Source organism: Lagenorhynchus albirostris, chromosome 9 (assembly GCF_949774975.1).
Source record: "Lagenorhynchus albirostris chromosome 9, mLagAlb1.1, whole genome shotgun sequence".
Classification (NCBI taxonomy): domain Eukaryota; kingdom Metazoa; phylum Chordata; class Mammalia; order Artiodactyla; family Delphinidae; genus Lagenorhynchus; species Lagenorhynchus albirostris.
In genome coordinates, this window is record NC_083103.1 from 43,578,478 (window position 1) to 43,596,165 (window position 17,688).

A 17,688-nucleotide genomic window follows, 5' to 3' on the forward strand; every position below is an offset into this window, starting at 1 on the left:
CGGCCTCACCCATCAGCAGACAAGCAAATTAAAGATTTACTGACCTCTGCCCACCAGAACAACACCTAGCAATGCCCACCAGAACAACACCTAGCAATACCCACCAACAGACCTTCCCATCAGGAAGCCTGCACAAGCCTCTTAGATAGCCTCATCCACCAGAGGGCAGACAGCAGAAGCAAGAAGAACTGCAATCCTACAGCCACTAGAATGAAAACCACATTCACAGAAAGACAGACAAGATGAAAAGGCAGAGGCTATGTCCCAGATGAAGGAACAAGATAAAACCCCAGAAAAACAACTAAATGAAGCAGAGATAGGCAACCTTCCAGAAAAAGAATTGAGAATAATGATAGTGAAGATGATGCAGGACCACAGAAAAAGAATGTAAGCAAAGATCGAGAAGGTGCAAGAAATGTTTAACAAAGACGTAGAAGAATTAAAGAACAAACACCTAGAAGAATTAAAGAACAAACAGAGATGAACAATACAAGAACTGAAATGAAAAATATACTACAAGGAATCAATAGCAGAATAAAAGAAGCAGAAGAATGGATAAGTGACCTGGAAGACAGAATGGTGGAATTCACTGCCACGGAGCAGAATAAAGAAAAAGGAATGAAAAGAAATGAAGAGAGCCTAAGAGACCCCTGGGACAACATTAAATGCAAAAACATTCGCATTATAGGGGTCCCAGAAGGAGAACAGAGAGAGAAAGGACCCAAGAAAATATCTGAAGAGATTATAGTCGAAAACTTCCCTAACATGGGAAAGGAACTGGCCACCCAAGTCCAGGAAGCGCAGAGTCCCAGGCAGGATAAACCCAAGGAGAAACATGCCGAGACACACAGTAATCAAACTGACAAAAATTAAAGACAAAGAAAAATTATTGAAAGCAACAAGGGAAAAATGACAAATAACATACAAGGGAACTCCCATAAGGTTAACAGATGATCTCTCAGCAGAAACTCTACAAGCCAGAAGGGAGTGGCATGATATATTTAAAGTGATGAAAGGGAAGAACCTACAACCAAGATTACTCTACCCAGCAAGGATCTCATTCAGATTCGACAGAGAAATCAGAAGCTTTACAGACAAGCAAAACCTAAGAGAATTCAGTACCACCAAACTAGCTCTACAACAAATGCAAAGGAACTTCTCTAAGTGGGAAACACAAGAGAAGAAAAGGACCTACAAAAACAAACCCATAACAATTAAGAAAATGGTCATAGGAACATACATATCGATAATTACCTTAAACGTGAATGGATTAAATGCTCCAAACAGAAGACATAGGCTCGCTGAATGGATACAAAAACAAGACCCATATATATGCTGTCTACAAGAGACCCACTTCAGACCTAGGGACACATACGGAATGAAAGTGAGGGGATGGAAAAAAGATATTCCATGGAAATGGAAATCAAAGGAAAGCTGGAGTAGCAATCCTCATATACGATAAAATGGACTTTAAAATAAAGAATATTACAAGAGACAAGGAAAGACACTACATAATGATCAAGGGATCAGTCCAAGAAAAAGATATAACAATTATAAATATATATGAACCCAACATAGGAGCACCTCAATACACATTAAGGCAACTGCTAACAGCTCTAAAAGAGGAAGTCGACAGTAACACAATAATAGTGGGGGACTTTAACACCTCACTTACACCAATGGACAGATCATCCAGACAGAAAATTAATAAGGAAACACAAGTTTTAAATGACACAATAGACCAGATAGATTTGATATTTATATGACATTCCAGCCAATAACAGCAGACTACAATTTATACTCAAGTGCACATGGAACATTCTCCTGGACAGATCACATCTTGGGTCACAAATCAAGCCTTGGCAAAATTAAGAAAATTGAAATCGGGCTTCTCTGGTGGCGCAGTGGTTAAGAATCCGCCTGCCAATGGAGGGGACATGGGTTCGCGCACTGGTCCCAGAAGATCCCACATCCCGCAGAGCAACTAACCCCGTGTGCCACAACTACTGAGCCTGTGCTCTAGAGCCCACGAGCCACAACTACCGAGACCGCGTGCCACAGCTACTGAAGCCTGCGCACCTAGAGTCCATGCTCCACAACAAGAGAAGGCACTGCAGTGAGGCCCATGCACTGCAATGAAGAGTAGCCCCCACTCACCACAACTAGAGAAAGCCCGTGCACAGCAACAAAGACCCAACACAGCCAAAAATAAATAAGTATAAAATAAATAAATAAAATTTTTAAAAAAAAGAAATTGAAATTATGTCAAGCATCTTTTCTGACCACAACACTCTAAGATTAGAAATCAATTACAAGGAACAAAATGTAAAAAACACAAACACATGGAGGCTAAACAATACGTTTCTAAATAACCAAGAAATCACTAAGGACATCAAAGAGGAAATCAAAAAATACCTAGAGACAAATGACAATGAAAACACGATGATCCAAACTCTATGGGTTGCAGCAAAAGCAGTTCTAAGAGGGAAGTTTATAGCAATACAATCCTACCTCAAGAAACAAGAAAAATCTCAAATAAACAATCTAACCTTACACCTAATGGAACTAGAGAAAGAAGAACAAACAAAACCCAAAGTCAGTAGAAGGAAAGAAAACATAAAGATCAGAGCAGAAATAAATGAAATAGAAACAAACAACAAAAACAATAGCAAAGATCAATAAAAATAAAAGCTGGTAATTTGAGAAGATAAACAAAATTGACAAACCTTTAGCCACACTCATCAAGAAAAGGAGGGAGAGGACTCAAATCAATAAAATTAGAAATGAGAAAGGGGAAGTTACAACAGACCCGGCAGAAATACAAAGCATCCTAAGAAACTACTACAAGCAACTCTATGCCAATAAAATGGACAAATTCTTAGAAAGGTATAACCTTCCAAGAAAGAACCAGGAGTAAACAGAAAACATGAACACATGAATCACAAGGAATGAAATTGACACTGTGATTAAAAATCTTCCAACAAACAAAAGTCCAGGACTAGATGGCTTCACAGGCGAATTCTATCAAACATTTAGAGAAGAGCTAACACCCATCCTCTCAAACTCTTCCAAAATATAGCAAAGGAAGAAACACTCCCAGACTCATTCTATGAGGCCACCATCACACTGATACCAAAACCAGACAAAGATACTACAAAAAAAGGAAATTACAGACCAATATCACTGATGAATATAGATGCAAAAAACCTCAACAAAATACTAGCAAACAGAATCCAACAGTACATTAAAAGGATCATACACCATGATCAAGTGGGATTTATCACAGGGATGCAAGGATTCTTCAATATATGCAAATCAATCAATGTGATAAACCATATGAACAAATTGAAGAATAAAAACCATATAATCATCTCAATAGATGCAGAAAAAGCTTTTGAAAAAATTCAACACAAATTGATGATAAAAACTCTCCAGAATGTGGGCACAGAGGGAACCTACCTCAACATCATAAAGGCCATATACAACAAACCCACAGCAAACATCATTCTCAATGGTGAAAAACTGAAAGCATTTCCTCTAAGATCAGGAACAAGACAAGGATGTCCACTCTCACTATTATTATTCAACATAGCTTTGGAAGTCCTAGCCACAGCAATCAGAGAAGAAAAGGAAATAAAAGGAATACAAATTGGAAAAGAAGTAAAACTGTCACTGTATGCAGATGACATGATACTATATATAGAAAATCCTAAAGATGCCACCGGAAAACTACTAGAACTAATCAATGGAATTTGGTAAGGTTGCAGGATACAAAATTAATGCACAGAAATCGCTGGCATTCCTACACACCAACAATGAAAAATCAGAAAGAGAAATAAAGGAAACAATCCCATGTACCACTGTAACAAAAAGAATAAAATACCTAGGAATAAACCTATCAAGGGAGGTAAAAGCCCTGTACTCAGAAAACTATAAGACGCTGATGAAAGAAATCAAAGATGACATAAACAGATGGAGAGATATACCATGTTCATGGATTGGAAGAATCAATATTGTGAAAATGACTATACTACCCAAAGCAATCTACAGATTCAATGCAATCCCTATCAAATTACCAATGGCATTTTTCTACAGAACTAGAACAAAAAATCTTAAAATTTGTATGAAGACACAATAGACCCCAAATAGCCAAAGCAATCTTGAGAGAAAAAAATGGAACTGGAGGAATCACACTCCCTGAATTCAGACTATACTACAAACCTACAGTAATCAAGACAATATGGTACTGGCACAAAACCAGAAATATAGATCAATGGAACAGGCTAGAAAGCCCAGAGATAAACCCACACACCTATGGTCAACTAATCTACGACAAAGAAGGCAAGGATATACAATGGAAAAAAGACAGTGTCTTCAGTAAGTGGTGCTGGGAAAACTGGACAGCTACATGTAAAAGAATGAAATTAGAACACTCCCTAACACCACACACAAAAATAAACTCAAAATAGATTAAAGACCTAAATGTTAGACTGGATACTATAAAACTCTTAGAGGAAAACATAGGAAGAACACTCTTTGATGTAAATCACAGCAAGATGTTTTTTGACCCACCTCCTAGAGAAATGGAAGCAAAAACAAAAGTAAACAAATGCGACCTAATGAAACTTAAAAACTTTTGCACAGCAAAGGAAACTATAAACAAGATGAAAAGACAACCCTCAGAATGTGAGAAAATATGTGCAAACGAATCAACAAAGGATTAATCTCCAAAATATATAAATAGCTCATGTAGCTCAATATCAAAAAAACAAACAACAGAATCCAAAAATGAGCAGAAGACCTAAATAAATATTTCTCCAAAGAAGACATACAGATGGCCACGAGTCACATGAAAAGCTGCTCAACATCACAAATTATTAGAGAAATGCACATCAAAACTACAATGAGGTATCACCTCACACTGGTCAGAATGGGCATCATCAGAAAATCCACAAACAACAAATGCTGGAGAGGGTGTGGAGAAAAGGGCACCCTCTTGCACTGTTGGTGGGAATGTAAACTGATAACAGCCACTGTGAAGAACAGTAGGGAGGTTCCTTAGAAAACTAAAAATAGAATTACCAAATGACGCAGCAAACCCACTACTGGGCATATACCCAGAGAAAACCATAATTCAAAAAGACACATGCACCCCAATGTTCAATAGCCAGGTCATGGAAGCAACCTAAATGCCCATCGACAGACGAATGGATAAAGAAGATGTGGTATGTATATACAATGGAATATTACTCAGCCATAAGAAGGAATGAAATTGGGTCATTTGTAGAGACTGTCATACAGAGTGAAATAAATCAAAAGAGAAAAACAAATATCATTTATGAATGCATATATGTGGAATCTAGAAAAATGGTACAGATGAACCAGTCTGCAAGGCAGAAATAGAGACACAGATGTAGAGAACAAACTTATGGACACCAAGGGGGTAAAGCAGGCTCGGGGGGATGGTGGTGGTTATGGTGGGATGAATTGGGAGATTGGGATTGACCTATATATGCTTAATATATATAAAATAGATAACTGATAAGAACCTGCTGTATAAAAAATAAATAAAATTCAAAAATAAAAATAAATAAAAAAGGGGGGGAACAATTTTATTTCTTCCTTTTATTGGTATGCCTTTTATTTCCTCTTCTTGCCTTACTGTACTGGCTATGACTTCCAGTACTGAACTGAATAAGAGTGACAGCAGACATCCTTGCCTAGATAACCTTGATGTTTTAGGGAGAAAATATTCCGTCTTTCACCATGAAGTACGATGGGAGCTCTACATTTCTGAATACATTCTTTACCAGGTTGAGAAAATTATCCTCCATTATTAGTTTTCAGATAGTTTTTTTAATCATAAGTGGATATTGAACTTTGTCACGTACTTTTTCTAAGTCAATTGATATGATCATGTGAATTTTCTTCTTTTCTCTGTTAATATGCTAGATTACAGTCATTGATTTTTTACATACTGACAAGCCTTGAATCCCTAGAATGAACTCTACTTAGACATGGTATATAATTCTCCTTATATATTGCTTAATTCTATTTGGTAATAATTTGACAAAGATTTTCCCATCTGTATGCATTAAGAATACTGGCTTGCCAGAGATAAACCCGTGCACATATGGTCACCTTATCTTTGATAAAGGAGGAAAGAATATACAATGGAGAAAAGACAGTCTCTTCAATAAGTGGTGCTGGGAAAACTGGACAGCTACGTGTAAAAGAACGAAATTAGAACACTTCCTAACACCATACAAAAAAACCCTCATAATGGACTAAAGACCTAAATGTAAGTCAAGACACTATAAAACTCTTAGAAGAAAATATAGGCAGAATGCTCTATGACATAAATCACAGCAAGATCCTTTTTGACCCACTACCTAGAGAAAAGGAAATAAAATAAAAAATAAACAAATGGGAGCTAATGAAACTTAAAAGCTTTTGCACAGCAAAGGAAACCATAAACAAGACGAAAAGACAACCCTCAGAATGGGAGAAAATACTTCCAAACAAAGCAACTGACAAAGGATTAACCTCCAAAATATAAAAGCAGCTTATACAGCTCAATATCAGAAAAACAAACAACCCAATCCAAAAATAGGCAGAAGACATGAATAGACATTTCTCCTAAGTAGACATATAGATTGCCAACAAGCAAATGAAAGGATGCTCAACATCACTAATCATTAGAGAAATGCAAATCAAAACCACAATGAGGTATCACCTCACACTGGTCAGAATGGCCATCATCAAAAAATATAGAAACAATAAATGCTGGAGAGGGTGTGGAGAAAAAGGAACCCTCTTCCACTGTTGGTGGGAATGTAAACTGATATAGCCACTATGGAGAACAGTACAGAGGTTCCTTAAAAATCTAAGAATAGAACTACCATACAACCCAGCAATCCCACTACTGGGCATATACCCTGAGAAAACCATAATTCAAAAAGCGTCACGTACCACAATGTTCATTGCAGCACTATTTACAATAGCCAGGACATGGAAGCAACCTAAGCGCCCACTGGCAGATGAATGGATAAAGAAGATGTGGCACATATATACAATGGACTATTACTCAGCCATAAAAAGAAATGAAATTGAGTTACTTGTAGTGAGGTGGATGGACCTAGTCTGTCATACAGAGTGAAGTAAGTCAGGAAGAGAAAAACAAGTATCATATGCTAACATATATGTGGAATCTAAAAAAACAAATAGTTCTGAAGAATCTAGGGGCAGGACAGGAATAAAGACACAGACGTACAGAATGGACTTGAGGACATGGGGAGGGGGAAGGGTAAGCTGGGACAAAGTGAATGAGTGGCACTGACATATATACACTACCAAATGTAAAACAGATAGATAGTAGGAAGCAGCCGCATAGCACAGGGAGATTAGCTCCGTGCTGTGACCACCTAGAGGGGTGGGATAGGGAGGAGGGAGGGAGATGCAAGAGGGAGGGGATATGAGCATATATGTATACATACAGATGATTCACTTTGTTGTATAGCAAAAACTAACACAACATTGTAAATCAATTATACTCCAATAAAGATATATATGTGTGTGTGTGTATGTGTGTGTGTATATATATATAAAGAATAGTGGCTTGGTCATAGTTTTTTGGTGTCTTGTTTTGTTTTTTGTTGTTGTTATTGTTGTAGTTTTAACTGTCTTTGTCTGGTTTAGTATGAGGATAAGACTAGCTTCATAAAATACACTGAGAAGGGTTCTTTCCTTTCTGTTTTTTGGAAGGGGTTGTGTAGAACTGGTGTTCACTGTGCTAAAGATGCCTGGTACAAGTCTCCAGTGAAACCATTCCAACTTATAGATTTTCTTCCTAAGAGATTTTAAATTATGAATTTAATATCTTAAGAGTTATAGGGCTATTCAAGTCATATTAGATAAGTTGTACTTTGTGCTTTTCAAGGCATTGGCTCATTTCATCTGAGTTATCAAATTTATGTTTGCAGAGTTGTCCCTTACTATCATTTTGATATATACAAGGTTTGTAGTGGTACTAATTTCATTCTTAATACCGGAAAATTTTTTCTTATCTTTTTTCCCCTTCTGTCAATCTTGCTAAATGTTTGTCAATCGGATTGATGTTTTCAAATAATAGCTCTCATTTATTAATTTTCTGTTTTCAATTTCACAGATTTCTGTCCTTTTCTTTATTATGTCCTTCCTTCTGCTGGCTTTGGGTTTCTTTTGCTCTTTTTTCTAGGTTAGGTGGAAGCTTAGATTATTGATTCAAAACAATTCCTCTTTTTTCTAATGTTAAGAATTTTTGCTAAAGGGCAGCATTTAGTGTTCTAAGTTCCCCTATCAGTAGTATTGCTTCAGCTGTGTCTCAAAATTTCTGACGTTATATTTTCATTTCCATTCAGTTCAAAGTATTTTTAAAAACATTTCCCTTGAGACTTTCTCTTTGACTCATGGATTTAAGTGTGTTGTTTAGTTTTCAAATGTTTGGTGATTTTCCACTTATCTTTCTGTTGATTTCCAATTTGACTCCAGTGTGGCTGAATAACATATACTCTATGATTTTAATTTAAATTGAGGTTTGTATGATGGCCCAGGATATGGTCTACCCTAGTATGTAGTCCACAGGCTCTTGAATGTTATACTCTGCTGTTGCTGAGTGGACCATATTATAAATGTCTGTTGGATCTTGTTGGTTGATGGTATTGTTAAGTTCCATATCTTTGCTAATTTTCTGTCTAGAGATTCTACCTATCAATTATTGAGAAGGGCATTGAAGTCTCCAACTATAATGGCAGATTTGTCAGTCTCTCCTTTCAGGTAGGACAGCTTTCACCTCATGTATTTTGCAGCTCTGTTACTTGGTACATACACATTTAGGATTGCTGTCTTCTTGATGGCTTGACCTTTTTATCATTAGATAATGCCCTTCTCTGTCTCTAGTAATTTTGCTTCAAAGTCTACTTTACCTGATATTAATATAGCCATTCCTCATTTATCTTGATTAATGTTTACATGGTATAACATTTTCAATCCTTTTACTATCAACCTGCCTATACCAATATACTGTAGGGAGTTTTTGTAGCTAGCATACTGTTGGGTCACTTTTTTTTAATCTAATATGCTGACCTCTGCCTTTTATTTGGTATAATTAGACCATTTACATGTAAATAAGTATGCTATTTTAAATTTTTGTTTTGTTTTATTTTTCCTGCCTTCCTGTGGATGACCAAAAAAATTTTTTTTAATTTTACTTTGATTTATCTATAGTGCTTTTGAGTTTATCTCTTTTTCAGTGGTCGCTCTGGGTATTACATTACATACACAAAACTTATCTGTCTGTTGGTCCCATCCTTTTACCAGTTCAAGTGAAGTACAGAAAGTTTACCTCTATGTCTTTTTACCTTCTCCCATTTATAATATAATTGTCTTAAATAGTTCCTCTACATACATTTAGAACCACATCAAACAGTGTTACAATTTTGGTTCAACTATCAAACATAATTTAGAAAACTCAGGAGGACAAGGAAAGCCTACTGTATTTACCCAAATTTTTGCTTACTATGTTCTTTCTTCATTCCTAATGTTCCAAATACCTTCCTTTTATCATTCCCTTTCTATTTAGAGAAATTTCTTTAGCCATTTTTTTAAGGTAGGTCTGCTAGTGACAAATTCTCTTAGTGTTCCCTCATCTAAGAATGTCTTGATTTTTCCCTTCATTCCTGAATATTTTCACTGGGTATAAAACTCTAGTTGACAGGTCTTTTCTTTCAACACTTCAAAAATATGCCACTGCCTTCAGGCCTCCATAGTTTCTGATGAAAAATCTGCTTATGAGAAATCAGAGTGCTTTTCTCCTGTAGAAACAGTACCTTTTCTCACTCACTGCTTTCAAGATATTTTGTCTTTAGTTTTCAAAAGTTTAGCTATAATTGAACTTGACGTGAAGTTCTTTTGGCTTATGTTGTTTGCTCAGCTTCTTTGACCTGTGGCTTTATGCCTTTTGCCAAATTTGGGAAGTCTTCAGTCATTATTTCTTCATTTTTCTAGCCCTGCCTTCTTTTTCCTTTCCTTCCAGGACTCCAGTGACACAAATGTTAGACCCTTTGTTATAGTCCCATGGGTCCCTGAGGATTTTTATCCCCCCTTCAGTCTATTTTCTCTGTTATTTAGATTGGGTAACTTCTATTGTTCTATCTTCAGGTTCACTGATTATACACTGTCTCTTCCATTCAGCTGTTGAGCCTATCCACTAACTTTTTGAGTTTGGTTCTTGCATTTCTCAGTTCTAAATTCCCGTTTCATTTTTTTTTATACCTGCTATTTCTTCCCCAGGACTCTCAATTTTCTCATTTGTTTCAAGTGGGTTTAGGAACTCTCACTGAAGTATTTCTATGATGCCTGCTTTAAAATATTTGTCAGATAATTCTAACATCTGTTATTTTGGTGTTTATGTCTCTTGATTCTCTTCTTTCATTCAAAATGAAATTTTCCTGGTTCTCAGAATACAGAATGATTTCTTTAATTGAAACCTTAATATGTGGGGTATTATGATATTCTGGACCCTATTTTAAATCTTCCAGTTTAGCTGGCTTCCTCTGACACTGTTCCAGCTGGGGAAAAGGTTCCTGCCCAATTACTGCCAGGTGGGAGTAGAAGTCCAATTTCACTTGGCCAATGTTGAAACTGGTGGTGGGGAGGGGTTCCTCACTACTGCTGGCAAGGGTAGGGATTCTGGCTACTCAGTAAGCCTCCGCTGACACCACCTGGGCTGTGACAGCAGGAGTATCTCATTACTGCTCCCTTTGTGGCCTCCACCAACACCACAGGTAGGAGGGGGAGAGCCTCCTTACTCCTGGGAAGCGGTGAAAGTCCTGACTCTCACCTAGGCCTCCTCTAACATTACTCCAGTGGGAAGGGAAAGGAGCACCTCCTTACTGTTTAGGTGGGAGTGTAAGGCCAGGCTCCCCACATGGTCTCTAATGACAGTTAACCAGGGGAAAGGGAGAATGGCAGTGGGGAGGTTCAGTACTGTCAAGCAGGGAAGAAACTCCTGCCTCCCTACTCAATCTTCTCTGAAATCACCCCAGCAGGGGGTTGGAGAGCCTTGTTACAACTTCATAAGGGTGGAAGTCTAGGCTCCCCACTCAGCCTTGGCTGGCATGGGTCAGGGTTGGGGCCATAGTCTTTCTGCAGTGTTTGGCTAGAGCATAGCAGTTACTGGCTACCTTTTCTGTCTTTCCCAGTCTTTTGGCTAGAGAGAGCAGGCTTACTAGTCTGTGCTAGTTGCTATTTCCAGCCTGCCATCATCTTCAAGTTTGGGAAATATTAGGCAAAAAGAAAACCCAGGGAACTCACCCCATGTCATTCCTTGAATCCTGAGGTCCCTAGTCTTTATGCCTTTTCTCCACCTTTCAGTCTTCTTATGTTTATTTTATATATAATGTTCAAGATTTTCAGTTGTTTTAGCGGGAGGAATAGGGCAATGTACATCTACTCCATCATCCTGAAAGCAGAAGTCCCCACTTTTTAAACTGGTTCCCACTATGTCCAACCACACAAATTCCTGGAAAAATGAGGATACAGTCTGTGGAAGAGAGTTTTCTTTATGTGATGCTTACATATTTGGACAAATTTGGACTACTGTACCATCCAAATGAGTTATGTGGTTAAGCCAGCCATATAAGAATGTCCAAATTACGTGTTAAATCAGGGTAGCACTTATGATATAAACTTGTGTACACTAAATACCTGGAACACTTACGATTTTGTAAATACTTATGAATTTAACAATTTTCTATTCAAAACTTTAAAATGATAGTTAAATTGTGTTTACTTAGGGAACAAGTACATAATCTGATCTTTCCAAAGACACTATATGGAACTATACAGCTAAATCCAATTTCAGACATTTTGTCATAATAAACAGATACTTAAATGTACTTATCCCGAAAGAAAATAAAACTACCCTAAAATAAATGGTCTAGAACAGTGCCTGCCACAGAATAAGCAACTCAATAAATACAGGACAAAGGGTATCTATAACAAGATAGTGTTTAAAATTTACTATTAAAAAAATTTAAAAATAAATAAAATTTACTATTAAGTAGAAAAGCTTCCCTAGTTAATGTCAAACATATGAGGCTATATCATTTTTGTTTATAAAATGTTTTCATAATTCACCAATAAAAATATTTCCAATTTTTATGTATCATTAGAATGTATTTAGGAGTATCTTCTTATAATAATACATTCTCAAATATGCTTGGCAATGAGCAGATTCAAGGTTTCTTTGATTATAAAGTTCAGAGAGATTGGTTTCACGCAGACAGCTCTAATCAGTGAAAATAAAAGGTTGTAATTACCTAATAAATCACTGAGAATCAAGTTTTTTAAAAGATTAATATATATAATCTTTCAGGATTAATAACAAACTATGTGAAACAACAGGAAATTATAACATATATTTTAGTATTCTCACTCCCCCCCAAGGTCCCAAGGACATAAATGTTAATGTAACAAAGTAGAGACTTCCTTAAATCACCTTAATCTAATGCAGAGCTTCACAAACTACATTCCTTAGAATCCTAGTGTCTCTTGAAATACTGACATGTCCCACAGAGAAAATATAAGATTGGTTAAACCCAGTTAAACAAATTTCTCCACTACAGGAACACTCAGGGCATTTAAAATTAAATACGCACTGTAAACTTCCCACAGAGAATTACAGCTACACAGTTTCCCAAATTTATTTAATCAGAAGCCTTCTCCCAAACATCTATTAAATCTCATTGGAGACTAGTGTTGAATAGAACTCAATCTGAGAGACAGAATGGCAGAATAACCCTTTTCACTACTTGGCCAGGGAGAATGAAGACCAGAAATTTAATAAATATTATAGTTATAATAACTAAGAAATGATTCAACAAAGAAAATATTAGGATGAAAAGCTTTTTAAAAAACTATACGTGAGGGGGCTTCCCTGGTGGCGCAGTGGTTGAGAGTCCGCCTGCTGATGCAGGGGACACGGGTTCGTGCCCCGGTCCAGGAAGATCCCACATGCCGCGGAGCAGCTGGGCCCGTGAGCCATGGCCGCTGAGCCTGCGCGTCCGGAGCCTGTGCTCCGCAGCGGGAGAGGCCACAACAGTGAGAGGCCCGCGTACCGCAAAAAAAAAAAAAAAAAAAAAAAAAACTATACATGATTCCTAGCACTTACTAAAAAACTAGTCTGTTATCAATCACGGTGAAAAATAACCATGAAAATTGATTACAGATGTTATAATGATAAATTAACTAAGTGGCAACTCCATTCTAATTTAACCTTAAATATTATTCTCAAGTTTATTTAAACATGGAGATAAAACAACTATAGAAATTGGATGTTTCAGATGAAGTTTAAAAAAAACAACTTTCATTTTTAACAGAACTTCACACTTAATTATCTGAAATTAAACACCAGGTGTTAACCTCATGGAACACACATAACTATAGTATTATGGCTCACTAAACAGAATATATAATAATCAGAACATATAACCATCAATGTTGTATTGTACGTAAGTACATGTGTGTATTTATGTGTGCATGTATTCAATTATGTTTATGTGTATATGTATACACAGCCAATACGGCAAACATACCAGAGACCCTTAATAAAAGTAGAAAAATAAATTTTAAAAGAGTTCAACTCAAATTAAGGCCAAATATTATAAGAGTTTGAATGAGATTTTATAATGCTTCTTTTAACTAGACATTTACAATCCACATTTATGCCAAATTCTTTTTAAAACACATAGAACTAACAAAATACACAATGGCAAGCAGTGATATAACACTAAATTTAGATGCTGTATGATGATTTCTGCAGTTTAACAAGTGTAGGTTATAAGTTTGAATTCAGAAAATAAAGGGAAACCACTTACCTCTAACTAAAGTTCTCTGAAGGTAGTATCCTCCTTAGAACCCCTATCTTGGGTAGTTTCACCTGCTGTAATTTCCCTCAAGAGATTCCAGCAAAGTCTAGGAAGGTTTAGGTTCCCTTCTGCAAGCCCTATTAGCGCATGTGTGTTATAAACCTGCTCACATACTGCTTCATAGCTGTAACTTCCAATTCCCACTGAATAATCTCCACCACCACCACCACCGTCATCCATGTATCAGTGCAGGAGAGAATTTGGAGAATTTCATTTAGAAATGTGACTTTTTTCACTTCTCCAAAAATGTCCTCCAAATCATTCCACTGCTATGTCTATAATGTACTGAAGAGAGTGGTGACGATTCAGCAGGTGAATAAATTACAACATATAGATTTAGCTATGCAATTATATTTGCTGAATACTCAAATATTACATTCCAACATAACACAAATAAAACTAGCTTTCTCAACATTCAATAAATATGTAAAAAAAGGAAAAACTAAACTGAACATATATGTGAAAAATCTTACATAAAAAATACTTTCATAAATAAAGTAGAAAAAATAGTGTACATCACTTGGGACTACTGACTATTTCCCTAGTATATTTTGTTAAAGAAATGCCAATATTTTAAAATAAGCTAGGAGATAAGTCATTGAAACACATATGTTAATGATTTTTCAGTATGTCACTTCTACCTTAAACTGTCAAAATAAATAAAGTAAAAACAAAACAAAAATGAAAAATGAAACTAGCCACTCAAAGCAATGCCAATCTCACATACCCAGAGTGGCAGTTTACAAAGGGTACTATTAAGCACTTAACAAAATTTTTCAAATCTATTCAGGAAGCTGACTGAAAAACAGTGGAGCAAAGGACGCCTGATCTTCCACTATCCAGAAAGTCTTTTCCTTTGGATTTCCACTGACTGATTCCATAACTTCTTGCTGATTATTTCCTTAAGTCATATAAAAATAGGAGAAAAAAAGAAAGGGCATCAATTGTCCTAGAGGCCAGAGTACTAAACCATACTTGTAGCAGTATTTTAGAGGCTAAAGTATGGACTAGCCTCTGATTTTAAGAACACTGATTTTAGCTGCAGCCACCATCGGCTTGACTGCAGCATAAGTAAGATCCAAAGCAACATCATGATGAAATTCTACTTTTTCAGATATCTTAGTTAGCTTTGAAAGTTTCCCCTGGCTCATAACAGGTTCAAATAAATGTTTCTGAACTCTAATTTTAAATGTCAAATTAACTCCTTCCAAGACTCTCGCTTTGTATAAGCAATTCAGTATGCAAACCTAAGAATAAAATGCAATAATAAAATTATCAAAACGCAGTTAAAAATAGATAACAAAAGGAGGAATGAGAAAATCTTAATTGCCCAATTTGATACTCAATATATAAGTAACTAAGTTAATTATATATAGTTCTGAGTCTTCAAATTATCTGTGGTTATATAATACCTGCATCATTTTAAAATTAAATTTTAGAATAGGGATGCTTCTTTAAAAAATGTGGCCTCTGTTTGTCAAAAAATCCAGAGGTTATTTTTCCAATGGAACAAAACAATACCCTCAAAACAAAAAAAAATCACAAAAGTAGACTTACAGGGAATTCCCTGGCGGTCCAGTGGTTAGGACTCCATGCTCTCATTGCCAAGGGCCCAGGTTCAATCCCTGGTCGGGAAACCAAGATCCCATAAGCCACACGGCAAGGCCAAAAAAAAAAAAGTACCATTCATAAAATAGATTGTTTAGAGCTTAAAAAAAAAAAGAAAGTGAAATAATCTAGTCACCTCTAAGAAAGAATAAAAGATTGAGCCATGAGGCAGTATATTTGCATATACTTCCCCTCTTATACATGCACTATTAGGACTCACTGAAGGGTCAAAAATCTTCTAGATCTTGCTAGTTTAAATGCAGGAATGTCTAACAACCCAAGAAGGTGTATCTAGGATGATACTTACCTTAGGATATATTATACCACTGTGCTATTATGTATTCTGTGTATGGATACACAAGCAGTCAGCTGAAAGGTACACACCACACTAGCAAATGCCTGGCTGGACCCATAAGGTCGGATGACCAATGGAATATCAAGATATGTGTCGATTCTCCAACCCTCATAACCACATTCCAGACATCTCACGTAGTCCTTCAGCTTGCCTTGATACAGTTCATTTATAAGATCAGCCTAAAAAATAAGAACATTTATATTTTTTAAAGCGTTCCTTAAAAGTAAGTTACCAATATTTTATGTCTTTTAGAATGATTTTCAAAAGGATATTCATTCTTACTGTTGAAGTTTTAGAAACCTTTAAGATTTATCTAATCTAAATTCTACAGAAAAAAATAAAGGTTTAACAAAAACAAAATAAATTAAGAATGTGCAAAAATTATTTCAATTCTCACATTACTAAAAATCCCACTATTAAAATGTGTTTTGTTGATAAGCTGATTACTGATTTCACTACTAAGCCCCGTATTATCTTTTCATTAGGATGAGAATACATCATGACATTATTTTAGGCATACTGATAATCACACAGCTAAACAACTGGCTACTTTTATAGCTTTACATATATTACCACCACTTTCGCAATATTCTGATTCCTAAAATCATATCCTCTATCTCAAGGTACAAATAAAACTTTTTAACTTTCAGTAATATACATAAAACAATTTAAAGAAAAAATATACTGTAATTTTTTAAATGTACAGAAATTGAAAAAAAAATCTTAAACTCCATCTCCCTCAAAATATCCTCACCTAAAAGAATGGATCTCTCACCTACTCCCCAAACTTAGCCAACTGGGGCTATTCTGACTCAAAGGAGGCAGGTAACTCCCTAAGTAAGGACCCTCCATGTGAATGTCTTGCCTCAAGATTCTTGTACCCAAACTTGGGAACTCAGAAGGAACGCCCTAACTGGTCTTAATAGAAGTGTTGACCCACATAGGGATGTAACGAGGAGGAAGGGTACCTTCAGACCTATGAAAAAGAAACACCCCAATACCATCTACATAAAGTTATGAAAATACAATCCTATAATGAAGAGAAACTAGATCACTAAATGAACTTAAAATTTTTTCCAATATCTCTTAAGAACAGTTAAGAGGGAAAGCATATTACAGTTTACCGCTTTCATAAATTTATACCTCTTCAAGTATCTAGAATTCATAAGCCTTCAAATTAGGATCCACCATAACTGTCTACTCTAATACTATTTATTTAATGAAGCTTTCTTCATTCACCTGCCCCAGTTATATTTGATTATGTCTTCTCTACCTGAGAGGGCATTTATAAGTGTTTCAATCCAGTGTTTTTCAAGCAGTTTTGATAGCAACCCACAGTAAGAAAATAATGTACACTGCAACCCAATACATATAACTGTAACAAAAGTTGCATAAAACAATACTTACCCTTACTTATGTGATGCTTCTCTTATACTTTTCAATTTTATTCCTTTTTTTTAAAGTGCTGGTGTTGATTCACTAAATTTATTTCATAAGTGAATGGATCACAATCTAGTTTGAAAAACTTTAGTCCAAGCCATCATAATAGTTCCAATCAGAGAGTAGATCCTCCAGGCTACCTTCCAGATTCTTCCCCCTTTTTACCTCTAGTGATCTTCTATCACTACACCTAGCATAAACCCTCCTCTGTACTGAGTCCTGAGCCCCATCCAGTTCAGCCTTATGTCTCACCCCAATGATATATCTAATATTCTCCCACTTCTAACCTGTTCCTCCTTCCACTGGATAAGAAGAATA

At 36.1% G+C, this 17,688-nt stretch overlaps 1 protein-coding gene across 3 annotated transcripts in view; it reads right to left on the reverse strand.

Annotated features, from left to right (window-relative positions):
- Window positions 1-17,688, reverse strand: part of USP47 (ubiquitin specific peptidase 47) — a 120,837-nt gene that overhangs the window by 39,975 nt on the left and 63,174 nt on the right. For all 3 annotated transcript variants that reach the window (XM_060159654.1, XM_060159655.1, XM_060159656.1), the window contains one exon: window positions 15,960-16,109. In XM_060159654.1, coding sequence (XP_060015637.1) covers window positions 15,960-16,109 — 150 coding nt within the window. The remainder of the gene's footprint in view (window positions 1-15,959; window positions 16,110-17,688) is intronic.